We start from the raw sequence: 20526 nt of genomic DNA, 5'->3' as shown, positions 1-20526 counted from the left end.
ATTTGTTGAAATGTCATTGTTAATTGAATTGAATAGATATCACTTTGCACCCCCTATTAATGTCGAGTAAATGTTGAGATTTCAATAAATCAACATAATTGTGATCAGTGTTTGCTTTAAATGGGCTCTTGACTCTTGTACTGTGATGTTAAGTTTTCTTTGGCCGTCAGTGTGTTAAAATGCATTTGTTGTGGCAAAGAGAATTGGATGAGAGGTTATTGTGATTTTAGTCAAATACTTTTGGTTGTGTTGAGGTATTGATGTGGGGAAGTTGTCTGGTGCACCAGTGTGAGAACAAAGCTGTGTTATGGCTGTCATATTAGAAATGAACGAAATATATTCAAAGTTTTCTTAAACTAATGAATTTAGAAAATATCATGAATCAGTGTATGAAACTCAACAATGGTGACAATCAACAAAAGAAACTTCCATGCTGCGATGCATGCTGGGTAACATCATAGTACCTCCATGCAATGCATCTCCACGCATTGCAGTTGATCTGTTCTGTCTGGTGTGAGTGTCAGTGAGGTTTTTTGTTTACTTATTTCGCAGTGCTTTTACAAACCTCACAATTTCAAATATGGCAAAAAAGCTTAACTTCTACTTTATTTGAAGCCGGTTGTGTAGTTGATCACAGCTAATATTATAGAAGCAAACGACCACAAACTTAGATTTCATTAGGATTCATCACCGTATACGTTTTTATTAAACACCATTACAAGAACTTAATGAAAGTCCAGAGTCAAGAGCCCAACTAAAGCAAACACCCATCACAATAAAACTTGCACCTATTGCTCCCTAAACTCTCTGTTATTCGCTTCAGATAAACGAGGGTGGTAAATAATGGTTGTTTGTTAAAATTTCAACATTAATAGCAGGCGCAAAAGTGATATTTTCAATGCAGTTAACATTGAAAAAAACATATTCAACAATGATTCAATGATTTGTATCTGTTAGTTTGCTGTCTGAAAGATTAACATACATTTCAAAGACAGCGAATGTCACTTCAAGAAAGAAAACTAGCGAGCACACTTAAGCATATTTATTGTAAAAAATACATATAAAACAATTTTTTCAGACATACAAAAGATTTTGGCATAGAAACCGCATCATGGACAAACAAAAGACAACGCCATTTTGTAATGCAATACATATTTACACTTTTTTTTAATAAATAAATACTCAATTGTCCTTTAGCAGAATGAAGGCAGATTGTCAGGGGTTGTGTATATATGCAAATCATATTGACCTAAAAACATCCCCAACTCACTCATATTTGACAGACAACTGTCAAAACACACAGGATCAACAGGGTAAAAAAAACCTTAGCACTGAATTCATGACATAACTTTGTTTTTATACTATATGTATATATATATATATATATATCTTTATATTTTATTTTTTCAAGGAAATCCCCCTTTTGGAGTTAGCTCAGCCCCAGAATAGTATAGTAAATATGGATATTGAGGTATGGCACCATAGAAGTTAAACAAAGGGTGAAAGCTGTAACGTTCAGAGCTCAAAAGATTGTCAAAATACCCGGACATTACTCCTCCACTCCACAATGCACGATACCATAAACAAAACAAATGTAACCGTAAAGAGGATTCTTGACTCGCGCACACACACTTGGCATTTTCAAACGGAAAAGAACCCTCTCCTTTAAACAAAACCTATTACAATACTTTTCAGAAGCAAGTCGAGATGATGAAACGCATCTGGTAAGGTAGGAAAGCCCTGAAGGCCTTTCTCCATACTTTCCAGAAAGTTGACATCATTACCACACAAAATATAAACCCTTAAGCTAAGGAAAAAACCCCGGTAACAGACCAACTCAACACTTCAAGACACAAGAGAATCATCAACGTAACGCTCACAAATCAAATGTAACCAACATATCTGTGCGAGACTTTTTGAAACCTATCCCTCCCAAAAATAGAGCATTTCCACTGTACTTGTTCCGTAGGGCTGATGATTAAGTCATAATTTCCCATCGGCTGTTCTTAGTCTCCATCTCTGGCAAGCTATGAGCCATATGGCGACACACAGATGGCCGGATTCCCACGCGCTCGATGAGTGACTGGATTTCTTTAGTCTACTACATCGCCCATTTCTATTTCAGCACAATGTTCGTTCACCATTTCATCTCCTGCACACGAATCTGACAAACCTGTTCTCAAAACACAGACTCTTGAATCTTGATATACATTAGCACAAACTCACACACACACACTGCACCTCAACCGATGACACCTCCATTATTCTAACTAGTCGGTCTGGAAATAATGTACAGTTCAACTGAGCCGAAGTATTCAGACCGAGAACCGAAAAAAGCTTTGAGGAAACAAGAGCGAGTCTTTACCGCCGCAAAACCATGACTTTTGTTTAATGAACTCTCTCTGGTATTTTCACTCTGCCTTTGTGCGTTTGTGTTGTCCCCAATAGCAAAAAAGCCCCAAAAACATCTTAAGCATCACCCAAAACATAAAACACCATGGCTCGTAGGTAACACGTGTGCAATATTTACGCATGTACAACTCTTTTCGTCCAGGGATCTGCTTAAACTCTAAAGAATCAGTTCATTCAAGCTAGCGCAACTCCGACCGCAGTCTTCCCAGCATGCCGCACGAAACCAAACCCCAAGCCTACGAAGCCAGACGATCAGTGTGTACCATTCTCTCCGGTTACATTTCCTTATAGGATGGACCAAGTTGACAGGCTCGCTTCGAGCTTAGTTAGTAAAGAGTTAAGAGAGAAAAGGCAAGCCGTGCGAAACCCGCTGTTCAGACAGGTGCCGTAGAGCGGAGAAAAGCCAAGAGTCACATCAGAGCCAAACTTATTCAGTTGGCAACAAGTGTCGATGCTTGCAAATCATTTCATAAAATATAGGCTCCTGCCAAGGGGGGATACGGTGTCCTAAACAAAACAAAACAAACAGGGGAATCAACATAGATACGAAACATTAATAAAAATGTTTAGTGAATGCACAAGCTCACCTGAGTCGAAGTGCTATTGCACACGGACATACGAATCAATCAAAGGGATGTTCAGGGCAACACGGCTTCACTTTACTCCATCTATCAATGCAGCTATTCAATAAAAACAACAATGTTATGCGTGTCAATGAACAGATTACATTATTATATGGTGAGTGTCATTTTGGATTACCTCTTATGGTAGACACACAGGCAGGCCAGTCGTGCAGTGGTCTCTCCTTGCAGTAAATCTTCAAGACAGATGGAACATTCCCCACTGTCCTTAGCAAGAACGTCCGCTGTTGTGCAAAACAAGAAACATAATGAATCAGAATGAAGACTTTGTTTATAAGCCGGAGAGAATGATGGCCGGACGGTTTTTGAAGAAATGGGACACTTACTGTTATAAGGAAGAGGTGGGGAGGTGAGACAACTTAAGAGGTGGTCCTCGATCCTCCCTCCAGGGAACGGTTTGGTACAGAAAGGGCAACGAATAGCTGAAACAAAAGCAATGTTTTTTACATTATACTTTAGTAATTCGAGACTTCCACAACAAATGGGTCGGTATACTACTACATGGTCCATTTTTCTGAATCATGGCGTGAAATACAGTAAAGCGGATTGGACTTCGCCCACAAATCAATCCTGTCATGAATGCATGAAATGCATAATAGCTAAAGCCGCATTCCAGCTCAAGGCCACGACTCTGACGCGATGTTAAACACATCAGTGCATTGTGAAGCTTTGAATCGAGTCATTCGCGGAAAAGACAACAACTTTAAAAACGTCTTGTTGAAAGGCTTGTTTGAAGCAAAATAAGTTGTGGTTTAAAGTGACAGTTCGCCCCACACAAAAATCTGTTATCGTTAATTCCCGCTCTTCAAACCCGTTTGCCATTCTTCCGCAGAACATAAAATGATGATATTTTGAAGAATGTTGTTAAGCGGCCCCCATTCACTTGCATTGGTGATGCACAGCCAGTGCTGTTTGGTTACCAACATTCTTCAAAATATCTGCTTTTGTGTCATGCAGAAGCTAAAAAGGTTTAAAATGACAAGAGGGTCAATAAATGATGACCGAATTTGTGGGTGAACTATCACTTTAAGTACAGTTACTAGGATATTGGTTTAATTTGTAATAACACCAAAACAACCACCGTTTGACCATGACACCTGTACTAAGGTGAAAACGGAGTACACTTCAATGTACTTAAAGTGGTCTCTTGTTGTGCACACATCTGTATATATTGAGATAAAGTGAAGAAGTGTGCTATCTGGAGACACCATGAATAGAAAGAATACGTTTCAGTATATTAAGTACACATTGAATGGCTGAAATTAGATGCACAATATAGAAGTATACCAAGTGAAGGCCTACTCGCATAAACTGTATTTTAGTTTACTCTTTAACTAAATTAGTATAAATGAAAATCAACCTGAATAAGAAACATTATTAATACACATTAACTAGAAGAAACATGGTTTATACACGTTTACTATGATATATTTTCCTAACGGGGACTTCCTGAATGATCGAGAGTCTAGACTGCTTTGTTGTTATTGACTATCGTGACAAAACAGCCGAGAGGAAGTCAAACCATTTAACGTCTCAAATGACTATTTAAACATCATAAAGGTCATATTTTAAACCTACCACCGTGACGGTTGTTGACTCTGTAGAGGCCGATCCACGCCTCAGACACCGGCCGCGCGTGACTCCCTCTCACCCGGGCGGATCTCGCCGTGACGCCGCTCCCGGAAGAATGTCGAGCACCGGGCAGACGCTCCGAGAAAGTGCGCTGCGGTGCGCGGCCTATTTCCTCCCCGTTCGCGGGGACCGTGGGACTGGCGTCATCCTCGCGTTTCTCACCGGATCTGTTGTCTTCGGTCGGCGAGGCCTGGCTGCTCAGCGACGGGGACGCAGTGCGGTCGGCGGGACTGCCGTCACCGCTCGCCTGCTGCCCGGTGTCCGAGTCGCTGCCCTCCTCCGACCGGCTGCGATTCGTCTCCGAATCATGATCGAAACTAGCGGAAAACTCCACCATGAGGCTGGTGGGCCTGGCGCTTCGGATGCTGCGACATGTCTCCCGTTTGATGTCATCTTTATCGAAGGATGTGGAAACCGCCTCCTCGTGTAAACGGCTCGATTTCGTGCCCATGTTTCGCCGTGCACGGAGCTCCTTAATACCGATCGATGGAGGACTGTTCCGCTAACACTCTCGCTTCCGTCTCTGAGCCCTCAGTCCATATGATCATATCACACATTGAATAGTAAACCGTATAACACTGCGACGTACGTTCTTCTTCTTTCTTCTTCGTCTTCTTTTAGTTATGACAATTCCCTACCGCATATTTCTGCCTGTTAACTCCCGTGGTTCTACCACCACACCGGAAGTTCGCCTTCTCCGCGCACCGACCCCTTGACGTCACAGTATTAAATTATTTATCATCCAATCACAGAGCGCGCTCGGGAAGCGTTTGAAAAGTAGTTGTCGTTTGATCGTTAAACTTAAAGAATAACAAAATACATAATACAATAACATAGTACACAGAATAATCATTTTTTGTATATTACATTACATTCACAATTTAACTGTTCATCGTAGATTTCTATTATCATCGAGACAAATTTCACTGCAACTTAATAGCTATCTCTGTAATTAATACACACTTAAATCACTTGCACTATTGTATAGTCTATATTGTTATCTGTTCATAACCACCTGTACATTAATGTTCACCGTATATAGCCTTCTGTATATATTGTTCTAGTACATACCGACTGTCATATTGTCATAGAACATTCCTTCTGTAAAGTTTTTTCATAGTACATGCCCATTGTACAGTATTCTCCTAATATTGTATTCTGTATTTATTCACAAGGTATATCCTGCACTTGCTAATTGCACTTCTGGTTAGACCTAAACTACATTTCGTTACACTGTACTTGTATATGTGTGATGACAATAAAGTTGCATCTAATCTAATCTAAAGAATATCATTGTACTCGGTTCTTTACTTATTTGACTGAAAATGTCAAAACAAGCCACACAGTTGTCGGTTCGAGTCCCAGAAAGAATGCATACCTAAATAAAAACTTCGACACTTGGATAAAACCTGTCTACTAAATGTATAAATACATGCATTTCAATAGGATTTGACCAAACGTCTGCTACTAAGAAAATAATCCAAAATTTCTCTCATTTAACAATGCAAAGAATGCAAGGTTCATGTTTGCTTTTAGCAGCATGGCATACTTTAAACCCCCCCTTGCCCCAAATAAATGTGAATTTATACCACAAGCACTTTCGATAGACATAGAGTTGAAAAAGTAAGCTAACAATGAAGATCCCTGCGGCTCTAAATATGTTCTTATTGCTCTGTTTTGGGGCTTTGCTGGCTCATGGTTTAATTACGCCAGAAAAACGTAACAATATTGAAGAAAGACTGAGAGTCACAGAGACCATTCTGGGTGAATTGAAGAGAGAGAACGAAGGTAAAAAAATAATTAACATTATCTATCTTTATTGTTTATGTATGGTTAGATTGTTCTCCTTTTCTTGAATTATTCTAAATCTAAACTAATTGTAATCTTTTTTTAATCTGTTATTCAAATGATAAAATCCAAGGATTGCCTTGTAAAGGCCATTGCACATTGAGTCCAAAGTTTGGGTCGGAAATTTCCGCCACACATGTGCACGGTTAACCGCGGTCACCATTAAATCCTACTGAAACCGAGCTGACTGCGATGATGCAAGGTATTGATTATTTTATTGACATGTAGCTTGTCATAGCACGGCTCTGGGATCAGAAGAAAAAGCATTGAGTTTGAGTCCCTTGTAACCTGCATTTAAAAAAGCAACACCTGTCAAACATGATTTTTATAAATATACTTTACCAGTTGAAAAAACATGTCCTCAGGCTTTTCCAAGAAGTAGGATTTAACGTACTTCACTCACAAATTGTCTAACGTTACATTTACATTTATCATTTGGCAGACGCTTTTATCCAAAGCGACTTACGTGGCACTTATTACAGGGAGAATCCCCCTGGAGCAACATGGAGTAAAGTGTCTTGCTCAAGGACACACTGGTGGTGGAAACCTTTGATTTACCAGTTCAGTGGTTTAACCCATCAGACCACCATCTCCAGTTAAAAAATAAATACGATCTCACGATGTGTGAATCACATTTACACACTGTCTCCGATATTTTCGTCAGTCATTAACAAATTCGGACTGGATTCGGTTTTCTGGGTTTTTCACATCCGTAGCAAGCATTTTGACATTCATTTTGACAATTCAGAGACACCGTACAAACAAGCGTCAAATGCGAAAAAAAACGTGTATAAAAATTTCGGACTGTATGTGCAAAGACCTTAAAATTTGACAATGTGTTTATTCTGAACAGCTTTGAGGAGTTTTACACAAGCCTTAGAGATCAAGTTTGAATCTTTACAAGCAAAGAATACAGGTGAGTGAAATTAATTCTACTGTATTCTACTGTTTTTATTTTTCCGAGAGAAAACCATTACGTCCATTTGTCCGTTCACAGCCAGAAAGCATTTTGAGAGGTGTTTTGACAATCAGAGACACCGTACAAACAAGTGTCAAATACGAAAAATTGCATATGAAAATTTCGGACCATATGTGCAAAGACCTTAAGATTTGACAATGTGTTTATTCTGAACAGCTTTGAGGAGTTCAACACAAGCCTCAGAGATCAAGCTTCAGTCTTTGCAAGCAGAAAATACAGGTGAGTAAAATTATTTATACTGTAATGTTTTGATTTTTCCGAGAGAAAACCATTATATTCATTTGTCCGTTCACAGCCAGAAAGCATTTTGAGAGGCGTTTTGACAATTCAAAGACACCGTACAAACAAGCGTCCAATACAAAAAAACGCGTATAAAAATTTCGGACTGTATGTGCAAAGACCTTAAAATTTGACAATGTGTATATTCTGAACAGCTTTGAGGAGTTCAACACAAGCCTCAGAGATCAAGGTTCAGTCTTTACAAGCAGAAAATACAGGTGAGTAAAATTAATTCTACTGTAATGTTTTTATTTTTCTGATAGAACACCATTATATTCATTTGTTTGTTCACAGCCAGAAAGGTTGCCTTTTCAGCTGGACTTTTAAACTCTGGACCAAAGAACACTGGACCCTTTGAAGAATCAAGAACTCTGGTCTACCAAAAAATCTTCAGTAACATTGGAAATGCATATGATTCAAACACTGGTAATCTATGGTGTTCCTACATGTTTTTAAAACACATAAAAAAATATAATCAAATGCATTGTGCAGGGTTTCTAAATTCACATATTTGTGTCATTGCAGGCATTTTCACAGCACCAGTAAAAGGAGTCTATTTCTTCAGATTTTCTGGTCATTCACATTCAATTAAAAAAATGGCGGTCAGTCTTTATAAGAATAATGAAAAGGAATGCTCAGTGTATGACAAGACCGAGAGCACTCCCATTGGTAACGGCAGCAATGGTGTTGTTCTTACACTGGAGAAGGCCGATAAGGTGCACACAGAGCTGTGGAAAGACAGCTGGGTTTATGACGATGAACAAACCTTCACCAGTTTCAGTGGTTTCATGCTTTTCCCTTTATAAATCTCAGACTCTTTAGCCCACCAGAGGATGTGAAAAGTTCTAGATAAACAATATTAACAATGTTTATATATTACATAAACAATAAAACAGCCTTGCAAATTAAAAATCTAATTTAGCATCATCTTATTATTACCGTTGATGAATAAATGAATTCCAGCGTTATGGATGTGACATTTTCGGTCAAAACTTGAAAAATAAATTCTCAAAGAATGTATTTATTACAACTGAATGAGCGTGTGCCCATTTATGAGCGATGTGAACCGCTAATGATGTGACAATTCCCTTATCTTATTACAAAAAAAAACTAAAAACCCACAATGCTTTTGTATCGTTAAAGAGACACTTAACTTTGTTTTTTTTAACCACAAATTTTAAACATCTAGCCTATCAGTATGGTTTCATGCTGTTATATGAGGTCTACTTATGACGTTTGTGTGGTTTTTACATCCAAAAACATCAAAATCAATAAACAATAGGCTATTTTCTACCCAGGTTTTGAGGCCAGGTCTACAAACGCTTCGTTTTAATGGGAAGTAAACGCCCACTGCTTTGATTGCATAATAGTTTGCGTAGTTGGAGCCTTCTGTAAATATGGTTAGAGACGTAATATTCGCACAGGCTTAAGATCACAGACAACATCTGCAATTATTACAAATGACTAGAGGTCCCCATAATACTAATCTTGGGTGAATAGTGCAGGGCACATCAGGTGATGTCTAACAACGTAAAGTGACGCAAGGTCAAACATATTTTACTCACATAAGATTGCTGCACCATTCCTATTGGATCCAATATTCACGACAGCACTGTTTTTTAATTTTATTCATTCCACAATTCCAATGTTGATCTCTGCCTTGTTCACGAAGGAATCCTCGGAGAAGTTAAACATACAAACGATTCATGTTTTTCCCACATGAGCTGGAACGTCTTTAAAAATAAACTTTAACCAGCTATTACTAATATCGGAATCTGAAGGAAGGTTATGCAACGACTGTATTTTTCCACAACCAGGGATGGCACAATGTTCAGCTATCTTTAACGGCATGTTTGTTTATTGCTTGCTCGCTATATCTAGTTCTGCGTCATGTCAGAATTGTCATGCGCAAACCAGTGAGCGTGACTGGAGAAGTAGTCGTTGATATTTTTCTATAGAGAGGGTGTTCAACCTATTAATGTCGTCATAGATAGGTGCATTCCAGAACCTGGTGCTCGCTGGGCCTGGTGTTAATAACAGATGTAATCTCAGTAACAAGGGGCTTTTCAGTTATAACACTTAAATATCGTGTGAATACGATTCCCTCTTATATCACAATTGCTAGGGTTAAAGTTATGATTTTAATTCATCACTCCTTTACAGAGTAAGTAGCATATGATAAGGTCCTACTTTGGTTTATGGAGAGTCCAACAACAAGTTTATGTACATAGAAGTTGTACAAACACTATTATGTTGTAATAGTAGTAAATTATTCTTACCTTACTTTTTGACTGAATCTCAAATGATTCGTTCCTCGATACATAAGTCTACTCCCCTCCTATCCGCTAGCCTACACTGTAAGAAATATATTGTGAGAATAACAGTAATTTACTGTCAGCCATTGACAAGTTATACACTATAATAAAAATACAGTAAGTTACTTGTCAATGGCTGCCAGTTACTGTGATGGTTTTTTACAGTAAGATACTTGTCAATGGCTGTCAGTTAGTTACTGTGCTTTTTTACAGATAATGTAGACGATTTTTAAACAGCCCCTGACTTAAAATATAATTATTAATGTGCTTTTAGTTTACTTACATTCTTAGGATGATGAACCTACAGCCAAAACCGAAATGAATCACAGATCACTTATTCTGGTTTGGTATCTTTATGACCTAAAGTTTCTGACTGTAAGAATAATTCCATTAAAAAAAAAACACGGTACAAATTCAATGGAGTTCCAGCACTTTATGGTTGGACTTAAACAAGTAGATCACACTGTATGACAAAAACATTGTCTCTATTTTAACGTAAAACACACTTTGAAAACATTTCCTAAACAAACAACAAAACGCTAAAATATAATAAAGAAACATAATAATAATTCACCGCTGAACGGGTTGTTCCACATGAAGATTTCTGAAAAATAAATGGTAAATTATAATATATACATTTAAAAAATATTTAGATAAAATAAACATTGACCTTAATCTAGTTATTTTGCCAGTCAAACTCTGTGAAGTCCCTGATGAAGGAAATGAAACGTGGGTTATTGTAAGACCTCTTTCGGTGTAATGACGTTCCAGTTTTCTGGCTTCTCTGAACCTTGGCACTAGACTTGCTGTACTCTGGATTAATCCTGACAAGGAACCTGTTAGAAATGCAACAGGACATTCTGCATGCCCACACTGAAATCTGATGCTTGCAAGATTTCTGTGAATTTTAATATGCCAAATAATTGCAGAAATCGAAGCTGCATTGAACGCAGAAACTTTATACGTATAAACCATGATGACATCCTAACGATAAAACTTCTACCAGCACTGTCAACGACTTACTACTGTTTTGTTTCTGTTATGAAGTGACAATGATTAGTCCAAAGAAAACAAAGAAACTTACCGCTACTACGCAATATGTGGTCGGAAAACTTGGTCACGTCAAAAGGTGCTATCAATTCACAGAAGTTTATAAAACAGTTCAATGTTTAATGTCTAGTTCTGCTAGACTCAAAAGAAAAAAAGCTATTAAAAGCTTGTGCAAGACATTTTTATCCTTTAAATAATGATCATACTTTGTTTTGGATTAAGTCCCATTTCAGAGGTGACCTGAATATCACACAAAAGTTTCTCAATTCCACATTCTTTTATCCAAAGCGACTTACATTGCTTTATCCTAAACATTTTACATAGGTAGACATTTTACACTTTAATGCTCGTGACCCCCAATACGTTATTTACAGTGCATGAACACAGGGAATTACTGTAAATTTCACATAGTACTTGTTTGTTGTGACTTTCTACAGGACAGCACTGATTACCATGACTTTGTACAGCATTTCCTCTTTTATGTGATTTCCACAATATTTTGACCAGTATTGTAATTTCTCATTGAAACAACAGTAATTCACTGTGACCCCTAATACAGTTATTTCCAGTGCATGAACACAGTGAATTCCTTATTAGATTTCACATGTTTTTACAGTGTAGTGTCATGTGATTGGTCAGGTGGAGTAGTCTGCTGTGATTGGTCAAAAGCGTTTGTAACGAGCAAGGCGGGACGTGAGCGAGTTATTATTATTAGTGTCAGCTGCGCGTTGCATGAGTATCGCATTTTTTTGGAGGAGATTGGAAGCATAAAAGGACGAGCGACCGGATAGAGGACCAGGCCTGGATTTTATGTTATGTTTTATGTTTGTCTGGCCGGCAGTCGACTGTGCGGGAGCTGCAGGCATTTTAGTTTCGTTTGTTTTTGTTTTCGTTTTTTAAAAGTTGTTGAATGTTCGCCGGTCACCGCCCCCTTCTCATTCCTTAAATTTGTTACAGCGTTCATCATGTGTCGCAAATTGAACGCCAACCATCATTGCTGGATTACGGTTTACAGGTTGTATATTATATACAGTGTATAGATAGAAATGGCGGGGATTTCACTTTACCAGTTTAAGCCCTATGCAGAGTGAAGTGAACTGTAGTTATGCTGTTATATGTGGTTATGCTGCTGCAGTTTCTTCTGTTCCCCTGGGGGCCGTGCTGCGTCCCGCTGATTGGGCAACCGCTTTAAAGACGCCCTGTTTGATGTCCGGAGGCGGAAGGGCTCGCTCTCATTAACTACCATCTCCTTCCGGTAGACGGATGTATGTTCCGTGGGAGGCTCGCTTGTACGTCTTGCTATACTCTATGTGAGAGCTGGTGGGATTTTTGGTGATGGGTTTCATATTGTTTATCTTAGCAGTAGTTTGGTGTAGCAGCTAGAGGAACCGGAAGACTCACAACGGACTTTTGTTCTGGACTGGAGGTAGGCAAGTTTTATCTTTCCTTTCAGAAATGTGTAGTCGGGTTTTTTTTGTTGTTGTTTTCCTCACCATGCTCTGTTTGTCAAAATCTTACCTTTTATTAAACTAACTTTTTGTACCATCATTGCGTCTCTATGGTCTCTTTATATGTTATGTTATACCATTTTCTGTGCATTTAATGGTGACGTAACGCATAGTCTGACGAAGAAACATCCGAAGACGATATTAAATAATGGATACTTCAAGGATAGTCTTTTAACATAATTTTTTTTTGTGTTTTGGCGCTCGTCTGTACGGTGTGTGAGTTGTCAAAATGCCTCTCAAAGTGCTTTCTACTGCTGCGAAAAACGTAGAAAATCTAACCCAGTCCGGATTTTTTTAGACGAAAATATCGGAGAGCGTGTGAAAATGTAATTGACAACGTGAGGTCGTATTAATATTATTACGCGCGATGTGCAATGGCCTTTAGCCAAAATGAGCCACATCGTAAATTCAGTTTCAAAAATCAAGTTTTTGCCGTGAGATTGTGTTGTTAACATATTACATGTGTTGTCTTCATGTTTACATTCTGTTAAGGCTAAAAAGATGAACAGTATAATTAGTACATAAAACATACTTTTTACTCATTGTATTTCAATTGACATTAAATATAAAATCTTTAAAAAATTATATTTTTTCTGTTTTATTTCATAGTTCATCCAACCCAAACGCTATCAGGAGCAGAACATAAATATTGCTTTAAAATCGCCATCTGCAGTTCAACACGGAAACAATGGAATACTTTCAATCTTTCTAAACACTTTCTTCAGGTTAAACATTTTAATTTATTTTTATCAGATAGCATTGGTTCCAGTACGGACAACAGAAAAAAAATTGAGCAATACATGAAACGTTTCCTCTGTGAATTATGTGAGGGATTTTTTTTTTCTTTATGTGAGGGAAGCATTCAACAAAGTATTTTGTGAAGCAACCAAAAATGACTATTTACATTAGTTCTGCTTTTAAAATTAATTGTTGGATAACCTTAAAAAATAAAATGACTAAGTTTAGTCACAGATTTACAAATGTTATGTTCTTTTACATTATTTGTACAGTATGCATTTCCTAGAAATAATTTTAAAGTAAACCTTGTGAAGAGATCAATTATAACTCATTTAATAGACTGGACAGATTTTTTTTTTAATATGGCATCTATGTGAAGGACAAACATCAATCTATTAAAACATTTATGACTTCATCATCATTGAATGGGTTCCATACACTCGGTCTGTCCGGTTCACAATCGGTTCAAGCTGTTGTTTTAACTAAAGGTATTTCAAAAGTAAAACGTACACTTATGTACATTACAACATCTTCATTGTAACCATTTTATTCTTATATTTAAAGAGTGCTATAAAAGTGTACTCAGGTTTGATGACTCATTTGATGCCATCTTTATGGAAGGCTGTGGAAACCGCCTCCTCGTGTAAACGGCTCGATTTCGTCCCCATGTTTCACCGCGCACAGAGCTCGCGCGCTTCTCAATAGCGAATCGACTTTTCGGCTAACACGATCGCTTCCGTCTCGAGCCCTCAGTCCATATATGATCACATGACACATTGAATTATAAACCGTATAGCACTGCGATGTTCGCTATTATTTATTCTTTTAGTTATGACAACTGTCTACCGCATATCTCTGCCAGTTAACTCCCGTGGTTCTACCACCGACCACACCGGAAGTTCGCATTCTCCACGCAACCGATCCCTTGACGTCACAGTATTAAATTATTTTCAACCAATCACAGAGCGCGTTCGGGAAGCGTTTGAAAAGTACTGTTATCGTTCGGTAAATTTGATCGTTAAACTTAAAGAATATCATTGTACACAGTTATTTACTTATTTAACTGGAAAGGGCAAAACAAGCTACATGCACAGTTGTCGGTTTGAGTACCAGAAAGAATGCATACTTAAAAGATATAGCCTACTACAGTATTCAATGCACGTTTTGGATAAAACCTGTCTACTAAATGTATAAATCCATGCTGGATTTGACCAAACGTCTGTTTACTAGGAAAGTAATCCAACATTTCTCTCAGTCAGCAATGCAAGGTTCATGTTTACTTTTAGCAGCATGGCATACTTTAAACCCCCCTTGCCCCAAATAAATGTGAATTTATACCACAAGCACTTTCGATAGACATAGAGTTGAAAAAGTAAGCTAACAATGAAGATCCCTGCGGCTCTAAATATGTTCTTATTGCTCTGTTTTGGTGCTTCGCTTGCTCATGGTTTAATTACGCCAGAAAAACTTAACAATATTGAAGAAAGACTGAGAGTCACAGAGACCATTCTGGGTGAATTGAAGAGAGAGAACGAAGGTAAATAAAAATAATTAACATTATCTATCTTTATTGTTCATGTATGTTTAGGTTTTCTCCTTTTCTTTAATTATTCTAAATCTAAACTAATTGTAATCTTATTTTAATCTCTATTATTCAAATGATAAAATCCAAGGATTACCTTGTAAAGCACATTGAGTCCGAAATTTGCGTCGGAAATTTCCGCCACACAAGTGCACGGTTAACCGCGGTCACCATTAAATCCTACTGAAACCGAGCTGGCTGCGATGATGCAAGGTATTGATTATTTTATTGACATGTTGCTTGTCATAGCAAGGCTCTGGGATCAGAAGAAAAAGCATTGAGTTTGAGTCCCTTGTAACCTGCATTTAAAAAAGCAACACCTGTCAAACATGATTATTATAAAAATACTTTATCATCATGAAAATACCCGAGGAGTCTTGAGGATCAGTTGTACATGTCCTCAGGCTTTTCCACGAACATGTGTTATGTTCTTCTTCTGCAGTGCGTATTTGGAGTTTCTACACGAGAGCGTCCTCTGGCTGTCAGGTGCATTAGGATTTAATGTACTTCACTCACAAATTGTCTAACGTTAAAAAATAAATACGACCTCACGTTGTGTGAATCACATTTTCATACTGCCTCCGATATTTTCGTCAGTCATAAAAAATTTTGGAAAGGATTCGGTTTTCTGGGTTTTTCACATCCGTAGCCAGCATTTTGAGATTCATTTTGACAATTCAAAGACACCGTACAAACAAGCATCAAATACGAAAAAAAACGTATGGAAATTTCGGACTGTATTTGCAAAGAACTTAAAATTTGACAATGTGTTTATTCTGAACAGCTTTGAGGAGTTTCACACAAGCCTTAGAGATCAAGCTTGAATCTTTACAAGCAAAGAATACAGGTGAGTGAAATTAATTCTACTGTAATGTTTTTATTTTTCCGAGAGAAAACCATTATATTAATTTCTCTGTTCACAGCCAGAAAGCATTTTGAGAGGCGTTTTGACAATTCAGAGACACCGTACAAACAAGCGTCAAATACGAAAAATTGCGTATGAAAATTTCGGACTGTATGTGCAAAGACCTTAAGATTTGACAATGTGTTTATTCTGAACAGCTTTGAGGAGTTTAACACAAGCCTCAGAAATCAAGCTTCAGTCTTTACAAGCAGAAAATACAGGTGAGTAAAATTAATTCTACTGTAATGTTTTTATTTTTCTGATAGAAAACCATTATATTCATTTGTCCGTTCACAGCCAGAAAGGTTGCCTTTTCCGCTGGACTTTTAAACTCTGGACCACAACACACTGGACCATTTGAAGAATCAAGAACTCTGATCTACAAAAAAATCTTCAGTAACATTGGAAATGCATATGATTCAAACACTGGTAATCTTTATTTAAAATACAGATAAAAACATAATAAAATGCATTGTGCAGGGTTTCTAAATTCACATATTTGTGTCATTGCAGGCATTTTCACAGCACCAGTAAAAGGAGTCTATTTCTTCAGATTTTATGGTCATTCACATGTAGGGAACACAATGGCGGTCAGTCTTTATAAGAATAATGAACAGCAATGCTCCGTGTATTTTCACAAGACCCAGAGCGCTCCCAATGGTAACGGCAGCAATGGTGTTGTTCTTACACTGGAGAAGGCCGATAAGGTGCACACAGAGCTGTGGAAAGACAGCTGGGTTTATGACGATGAGGCCAGCTTCACCAGTTTCAGTGGTTTCATGCTTTTCCCTTTATAAATCTCAAACTCTTTAGCCCACCAGAGGATGCAAATAATTCTGGATAAACAATATAAACAATGTTTATATATTACATAAACAATAAAACAGCTTTGCTAATTAAAATCCAAAGTCATGGTGTCAAAAACAGATCGGATCTCATTAACAATGGCGTTTTCAGTTCTTACACTTACATATTGCGTGAATATGATTCCCTCTTATATAACAATAGCTTGGGTTAAATTTAAGATTTTAATTGATCACGCCTTTAAAGAGTAAGTAGCAAATGATTTTAAAGGTACTACTTTGGTCTATGGAGTGTCCATCATGATGTAACAAGGGGTAAAAACACTTATGTCGTAATAATAGGTAATTATTCTAACATTACTTTGACTAAATCTCAAATGATTCGTTCCGCGATTCATCCGTCGAATCCCCTCCTATCCGCTAGCCTAGTGTCATGTGATTGGTCAGGAGGGGAAGTCTGCTGTGATTGGTCAAACACGTTTGTAACGAGCAAGGCGGGACGAGAGGGAGTTATGATAATAAGTGTAAGCTGCGCATTGCACAGGTATCACATCTTTTTGGAGGAGATCGGAAGCATAAAAGGACGAGCGACCGGATAGAGGACCAGGCCTGGATTTTATGTTATGTTTTATGTTTGTCTTGCCGGCAGTCGACCGTGCGGGAGCTGCAGGCATTTTACTTTCGTTTTGTGGTTTGTCTATTTTTTTATTAAAAGTTGTTGAACGTTCGCCGGTGACCGCCCCCTTCCCATTCCCTGAATTCGTTACAGCGTCCATCATGTATCACAAATGGAATGCCAACCATCGGTTTACGGTTTACAAATGGAACGCCAACCATCGGATTACGGTTTAAAGGTTATATATTATACTGAGTAGAGAGATGGGAGGGATTTTACTTTTTTTTTTTTTGTTTGAGCCCGAGACTGACGAAGAATCATCCGAATATGATAGTAAATAATAGATAGACAATAACAGATTGAATACTTAAATTAGCATAGTTAATAGATAAACAAACTGTAATACCCGATAAATAACGGTACATGTTAACGATAACGTTATATGCATTAGTTAAACACAGACATAAGGTACACAAATATTTTTTGAAGTTCTGACAAAATTAAATAGTCACACTTACAGATTGTGATTCGGTGGTGCTAATGGTTGGTATTTCCTCCTTTGAAGGATAGTCTTTTAACATTTCCTGCAACGTGTCAAGATTATTGAAGCAATCTTTGGTAAAATGACTTGCGCACAGTAAAACCCTGGGGTTTATACTCCTTTGGTGTCATTTGAAAATTAATTGTAACCATTGTTCCCCTCAGAAGTTCTTCCTTTCGTAGTTTAAATAATACGCACTTAGTTTCACAACGTAGAACCAACCTGGTCGCACCAATTGCGTATAAATAACACGCTGTTGCATTATCGAATATGTACGCCAAGTTGCGATTTTGCGTGCATATGATACGCCAATGTTTGCTTGTACCTGGGTGGAGAACAGCCATTTTAAAACGTACATGAAGAGGAACACTGAAATAATTAAAGTAATACTGTTAGGTTAAGGGTTTGGGTTAGGGGACAGGGTGATGAGCCAAATTGCTGTTCAAACACACTAATTGGCAAAAAAAATCGCAATTTGGCGTCCGTATTATACGATAATGCACAGCGCGTGTTATTTATACGCAAGTACAACACTGGTTTCAGATGGCACACGCATCACGAACGAGCGACAGTGTTTGGGGAAGGAGAGAGTGAAGTTTTCGCTGCAGTCCCAGCAAAACGTAGGCGGGGACTATGTCCAGTGACGTAGATACGCGGCGGTCGAGACGCGTCTCGTTTGAGTGATTCAGAGTCGTCTCACCAATAACTTTGTTATTTATTCACTGTAAGACTTACAACTTGGCAGACATTCAAACACGGCAACATAACACACCACATGAAATGTAATTTTCATCATCTACTGCTATTCAGACATGTGCAAAGATAGCCTACAGAGTTCTCCAAATCCTTAAGTTTCACCATTTAGTTTATAGTTCACACACCACAAGCCTGTTATGAGCACAGTTAATGTCACCCTATTCTCCAACTAGGACAACTACACAGTCCTCTGTCCGATTGTGATCATTTGGTTCATTTTCTTTCCAATTGGTGATGGTCAGCGGTTGGGATTTCATGTCTACAAAATGGTCTTCTTTCTCTATGTCTGTTGCACAGATTAATAGAGATCTGTGGATGGAGCTCAAAAAAGGTAGCCCATTATTTTCATCTTTGTGAACGATTAAAAATGTATTTGTCATCACCTGCCATGCACAGGATGTCCGAGACCGATTAAAGTAATTAAATAAATTAATTATTGAAAAGGAAATTCCCAAATGATTAATGTAAATGTAACCGTGTTATATATGTATATAACATATATGCACATGCACATCTGGTTTAGCTAATTATGACTACGCCACTCCAAGTTAAATGTGTAGGAGATCACGGGTTCCCACACAAACAAATGAATGAACTTAGGCCAGCATCACTATAACACAATCATTGAGTTAATTCTCTTGGTGTTCAACATCAGTCCAGATTTGGCCAAAGCTGACACATACCATGACATCCAATATAGAGGGTACAGACACTCTAAAAATTAAATAAAACGTACAACTCACTTCAAAGAACAACAAGTATCACAGTTAAAACAACTAAAATGTCACTTCATTACCCCCACACGTGGACTTAAATTACTAACTCCCCCCTCTATTGGCGATAACGGTATTACTCACAGCGGATTTCCTCTGACCTGGTAGTTCGACTAATAATGTGTTCATGGACCCACAACAAAATTAATAATCAAAGAAACAAAATAAAAAACCCAAATCTCAAAAGGAATAAAAGGTAGGGAAAACAGTGATCAATCCAAACCAGAAGCACTTCCAATAGCGGTCAACTGCACCTGGAAACTCAAAGGGATCCCCGACAGGTCTCATTCATTGAGTGCAGCTTATCTTATAAAATAGGCACCTCTATTTTTAAGAATGTGTCTATCGTCTTACAGTCAAATTGACATTACGTTTCTAGTTCTTCCAATAAAATAGGAAATAAAATGACAATGGCCTGTTTCTGGAAGTTAAGAGCCTTTAAATTCTGAATTCTCCAAATTACATTTACGCATTTGGCATATGCCTTTATCCAAAGCGACTTCCCTTCCATTATACTATACATTTGTCTCTGAGTATGTGCAATCCCCGTTGTTCAAACCCATGACCTTGGCGTTGTTAACGCAATGCTCTGACTACTGAGCTACAGGAAAGCTTAAAGCAGAATTCTGAAACAGGCATTGCACGATTCCATATTACAACTCTGTTTGGTGCTGCTTACGTCAGACTTCAGCAGAATATCACATACCTCAGATTAACTAATATAAATATGCTTTTGATCAACACAAGAATCATTTCTTACATCAATTCAATTCAAGTTTATGTATATAGCGCTTTTCACAATGTGTATTGTTTCAAAGCAGCTTTACAGGGGCAAACAGGAAAAGCAGAAAAGTTAGAACACAGCACAGTTCATGGTATTTATACAACGAGTAAGTTCATTCTAATAAATAACATCTAATTTCTAAATAAATAAATAAATGAATGAATGCAGTCTCCCGGTGAGCAGGCCAACACTGCCCTGCTGTGGCGAGGAACCCAAACTCCAATGATTGATTAATGGAGAAAAAAACCTCGGGAAAAACCAGGCTCAACCGGGAGGGCCAGATCCCCTCTGACGTGTCATAGCTGCACTCAGACTGCTGACGTGTGGTTTAGGTTTAGCATTTAATACCAAATATTCAGCATTAA

General features: G+C 37.9%; 3 protein-coding genes and 1 long non-coding RNA gene across 7 annotated transcripts; 2 read left to right on the top strand and 2 right to left on the bottom strand.

Moving 5' to 3' along the window:
• Positions 1 to 1027: 1027 nt before the first annotated feature.
• Positions 1028 to 5380, bottom strand: zgc:66427 (uncharacterized protein LOC406256 homolog). Its single transcript, XM_056743957.1, has 5 exons — positions 4632 to 5380; positions 3380 to 3475; positions 3172 to 3277; positions 3000 to 3092; positions 1028 to 2919 (listed from the first exon to the last, which is right to left on the bottom strand). The coding sequence occupies exons 1-4, from the start codon at positions 5134 to 5136 to the stop codon at positions 3035 to 3037; spliced, it is 765 nt and encodes a 254-aa protein (XP_056599935.1). The 5' UTR covers positions 5137 to 5380; the 3' UTR covers positions 1028 to 2919; positions 3000 to 3034.
• A 357-nt stretch (positions 5381 to 5737) lies between these two features.
• On the top strand, positions 5738 to 10064 carry LOC130418027 (cerebellin-2-like). 2 transcript variants are annotated; one of them, XM_056743958.1, is made up of 6 exons: positions 5738 to 6473; positions 7387 to 7449; positions 7669 to 7731; positions 7947 to 8009; positions 8086 to 8217; positions 8317 to 10064. In XM_056743958.1, the coding sequence occupies exons 1-6, from the start codon at positions 6320 to 6322 to the stop codon at positions 8595 to 8597; spliced, it is 756 nt and encodes a 251-aa protein (XP_056599936.1). In that variant the 5' UTR covers positions 5738 to 6319; the 3' UTR covers positions 8598 to 10064. The 2 variants fall into 2 exon arrangements, with proteins under 2 accessions (XP_056599936.1, XP_056599937.1); XM_056743959.1 differs by lacking the exon at positions 5738 to 6473 and adding an exon at positions 6489 to 6735.
• On the bottom strand, positions 8382 to 15733 carry LOC130418053 (uncharacterized). Of its 3 annotated transcripts, XR_008906258.1 has the most exons (4): positions 15082 to 15733; positions 10390 to 10942; positions 10071 to 10146; positions 8382 to 8519 (listed from the first exon to the last, which is right to left on the bottom strand). It is a non-coding gene; the product is annotated as an uncharacterized LOC130418053 (long non-coding RNA). The 3 variants fall into 3 exon arrangements; XR_008906256.1 differs by lacking the exon at positions 15082 to 15733 and having other exon boundaries at positions 10390 to 12582; XR_008906257.1 differs by lacking the exon at positions 15082 to 15733 and having other exon boundaries at positions 8509 to 8636; positions 10390 to 12582.
• LOC130418034 (cerebellin-1-like) lies at positions 13742 to 19037 on the top strand. Its single transcript, XM_056743970.1, has 5 exons — positions 13742 to 14939; positions 15769 to 15831; positions 16047 to 16109; positions 16186 to 16317; positions 16402 to 19037. The coding sequence occupies exons 1-5, from the start codon at positions 14786 to 14788 to the stop codon at positions 16683 to 16685; spliced, it is 696 nt and encodes a 231-aa protein (XP_056599948.1). The 5' UTR covers positions 13742 to 14785; the 3' UTR covers positions 16686 to 19037.
• The last annotated feature ends 1489 nt before the right edge of the window (positions 19038 to 20526 follow it).

Source organism: Triplophysa dalaica, chromosome 3 (genome assembly GCF_015846415.1).
Source record: "Triplophysa dalaica isolate WHDGS20190420 chromosome 3, ASM1584641v1, whole genome shotgun sequence".
NCBI classification, from domain to species: Eukaryota; Metazoa; Chordata; class Actinopteri; order Cypriniformes; family Nemacheilidae; genus Triplophysa; species Triplophysa dalaica.
Note: the sequence above shows the minus strand (reverse complement) of the source record. Positions and strands in the feature narration are given on the sequence as shown.

Excerpts from the sequence above, each read along its gene's own strand:
- LOC130418027 (XM_056743958.1), top strand. The coding sequence starts at position 6,320 with ATGAAGATCCCTGCGGCTCTAAATATGTTCTTATTGCTCTGTTTTGGG. Across the intron at positions 7,450-7,668 it reads TTTACAAGCAAAGAATACAG|CTTTGAGGAGTTCAACACAA; the intron begins GTGAGTGAAATT and ends TATTCTGAACAG. Across the intron at positions 7,732-7,946 it reads TTTGCAAGCAGAAAATACAG|CTTTGAGGAGTTCAACACAA; the intron begins GTGAGTAAAATT and ends TATTCTGAACAG.
- LOC130418034 (XM_056743970.1), top strand. The coding sequence starts at position 14,786 with ATGAAGATCCCTGCGGCTCTAAATATGTTCTTATTGCTCTGTTTTGGT. Across the intron at positions 14,940-15,768 it reads ATTGAAGAGAGAGAACGAAG|CTTTGAGGAGTTTCACACAA; the intron begins GTAAATAAAAAT and ends TATTCTGAACAG. Across the intron at positions 16,318-16,401 it reads TGCATATGATTCAAACACTG|GCATTTTCACAGCACCAGTA; the intron begins GTAATCTTTATT and ends GTGTCATTGCAG.
- zgc:66427 (XM_056743957.1), bottom strand. The coding sequence starts at position 5,136 with ATGGGCACGAAATCGAGCCGTTTACACGAGGAGGCGGTTTCCACATCC. Across the intron at positions 3,476-4,631 it reads AGTCAACAACCGTCACGGTG|CTATTCGTTGCCCTTTCTGT; the intron begins GTAGGTTTAAAA and ends CTTTTGTTTCAG. Across the intron at positions 3,093-3,171 it reads CTGTGTGTCTACCATAAGAG|CTGCATTGATAGATGGAGTA; the intron begins GTAATCCAAAAT and ends TTTATTGAATAG.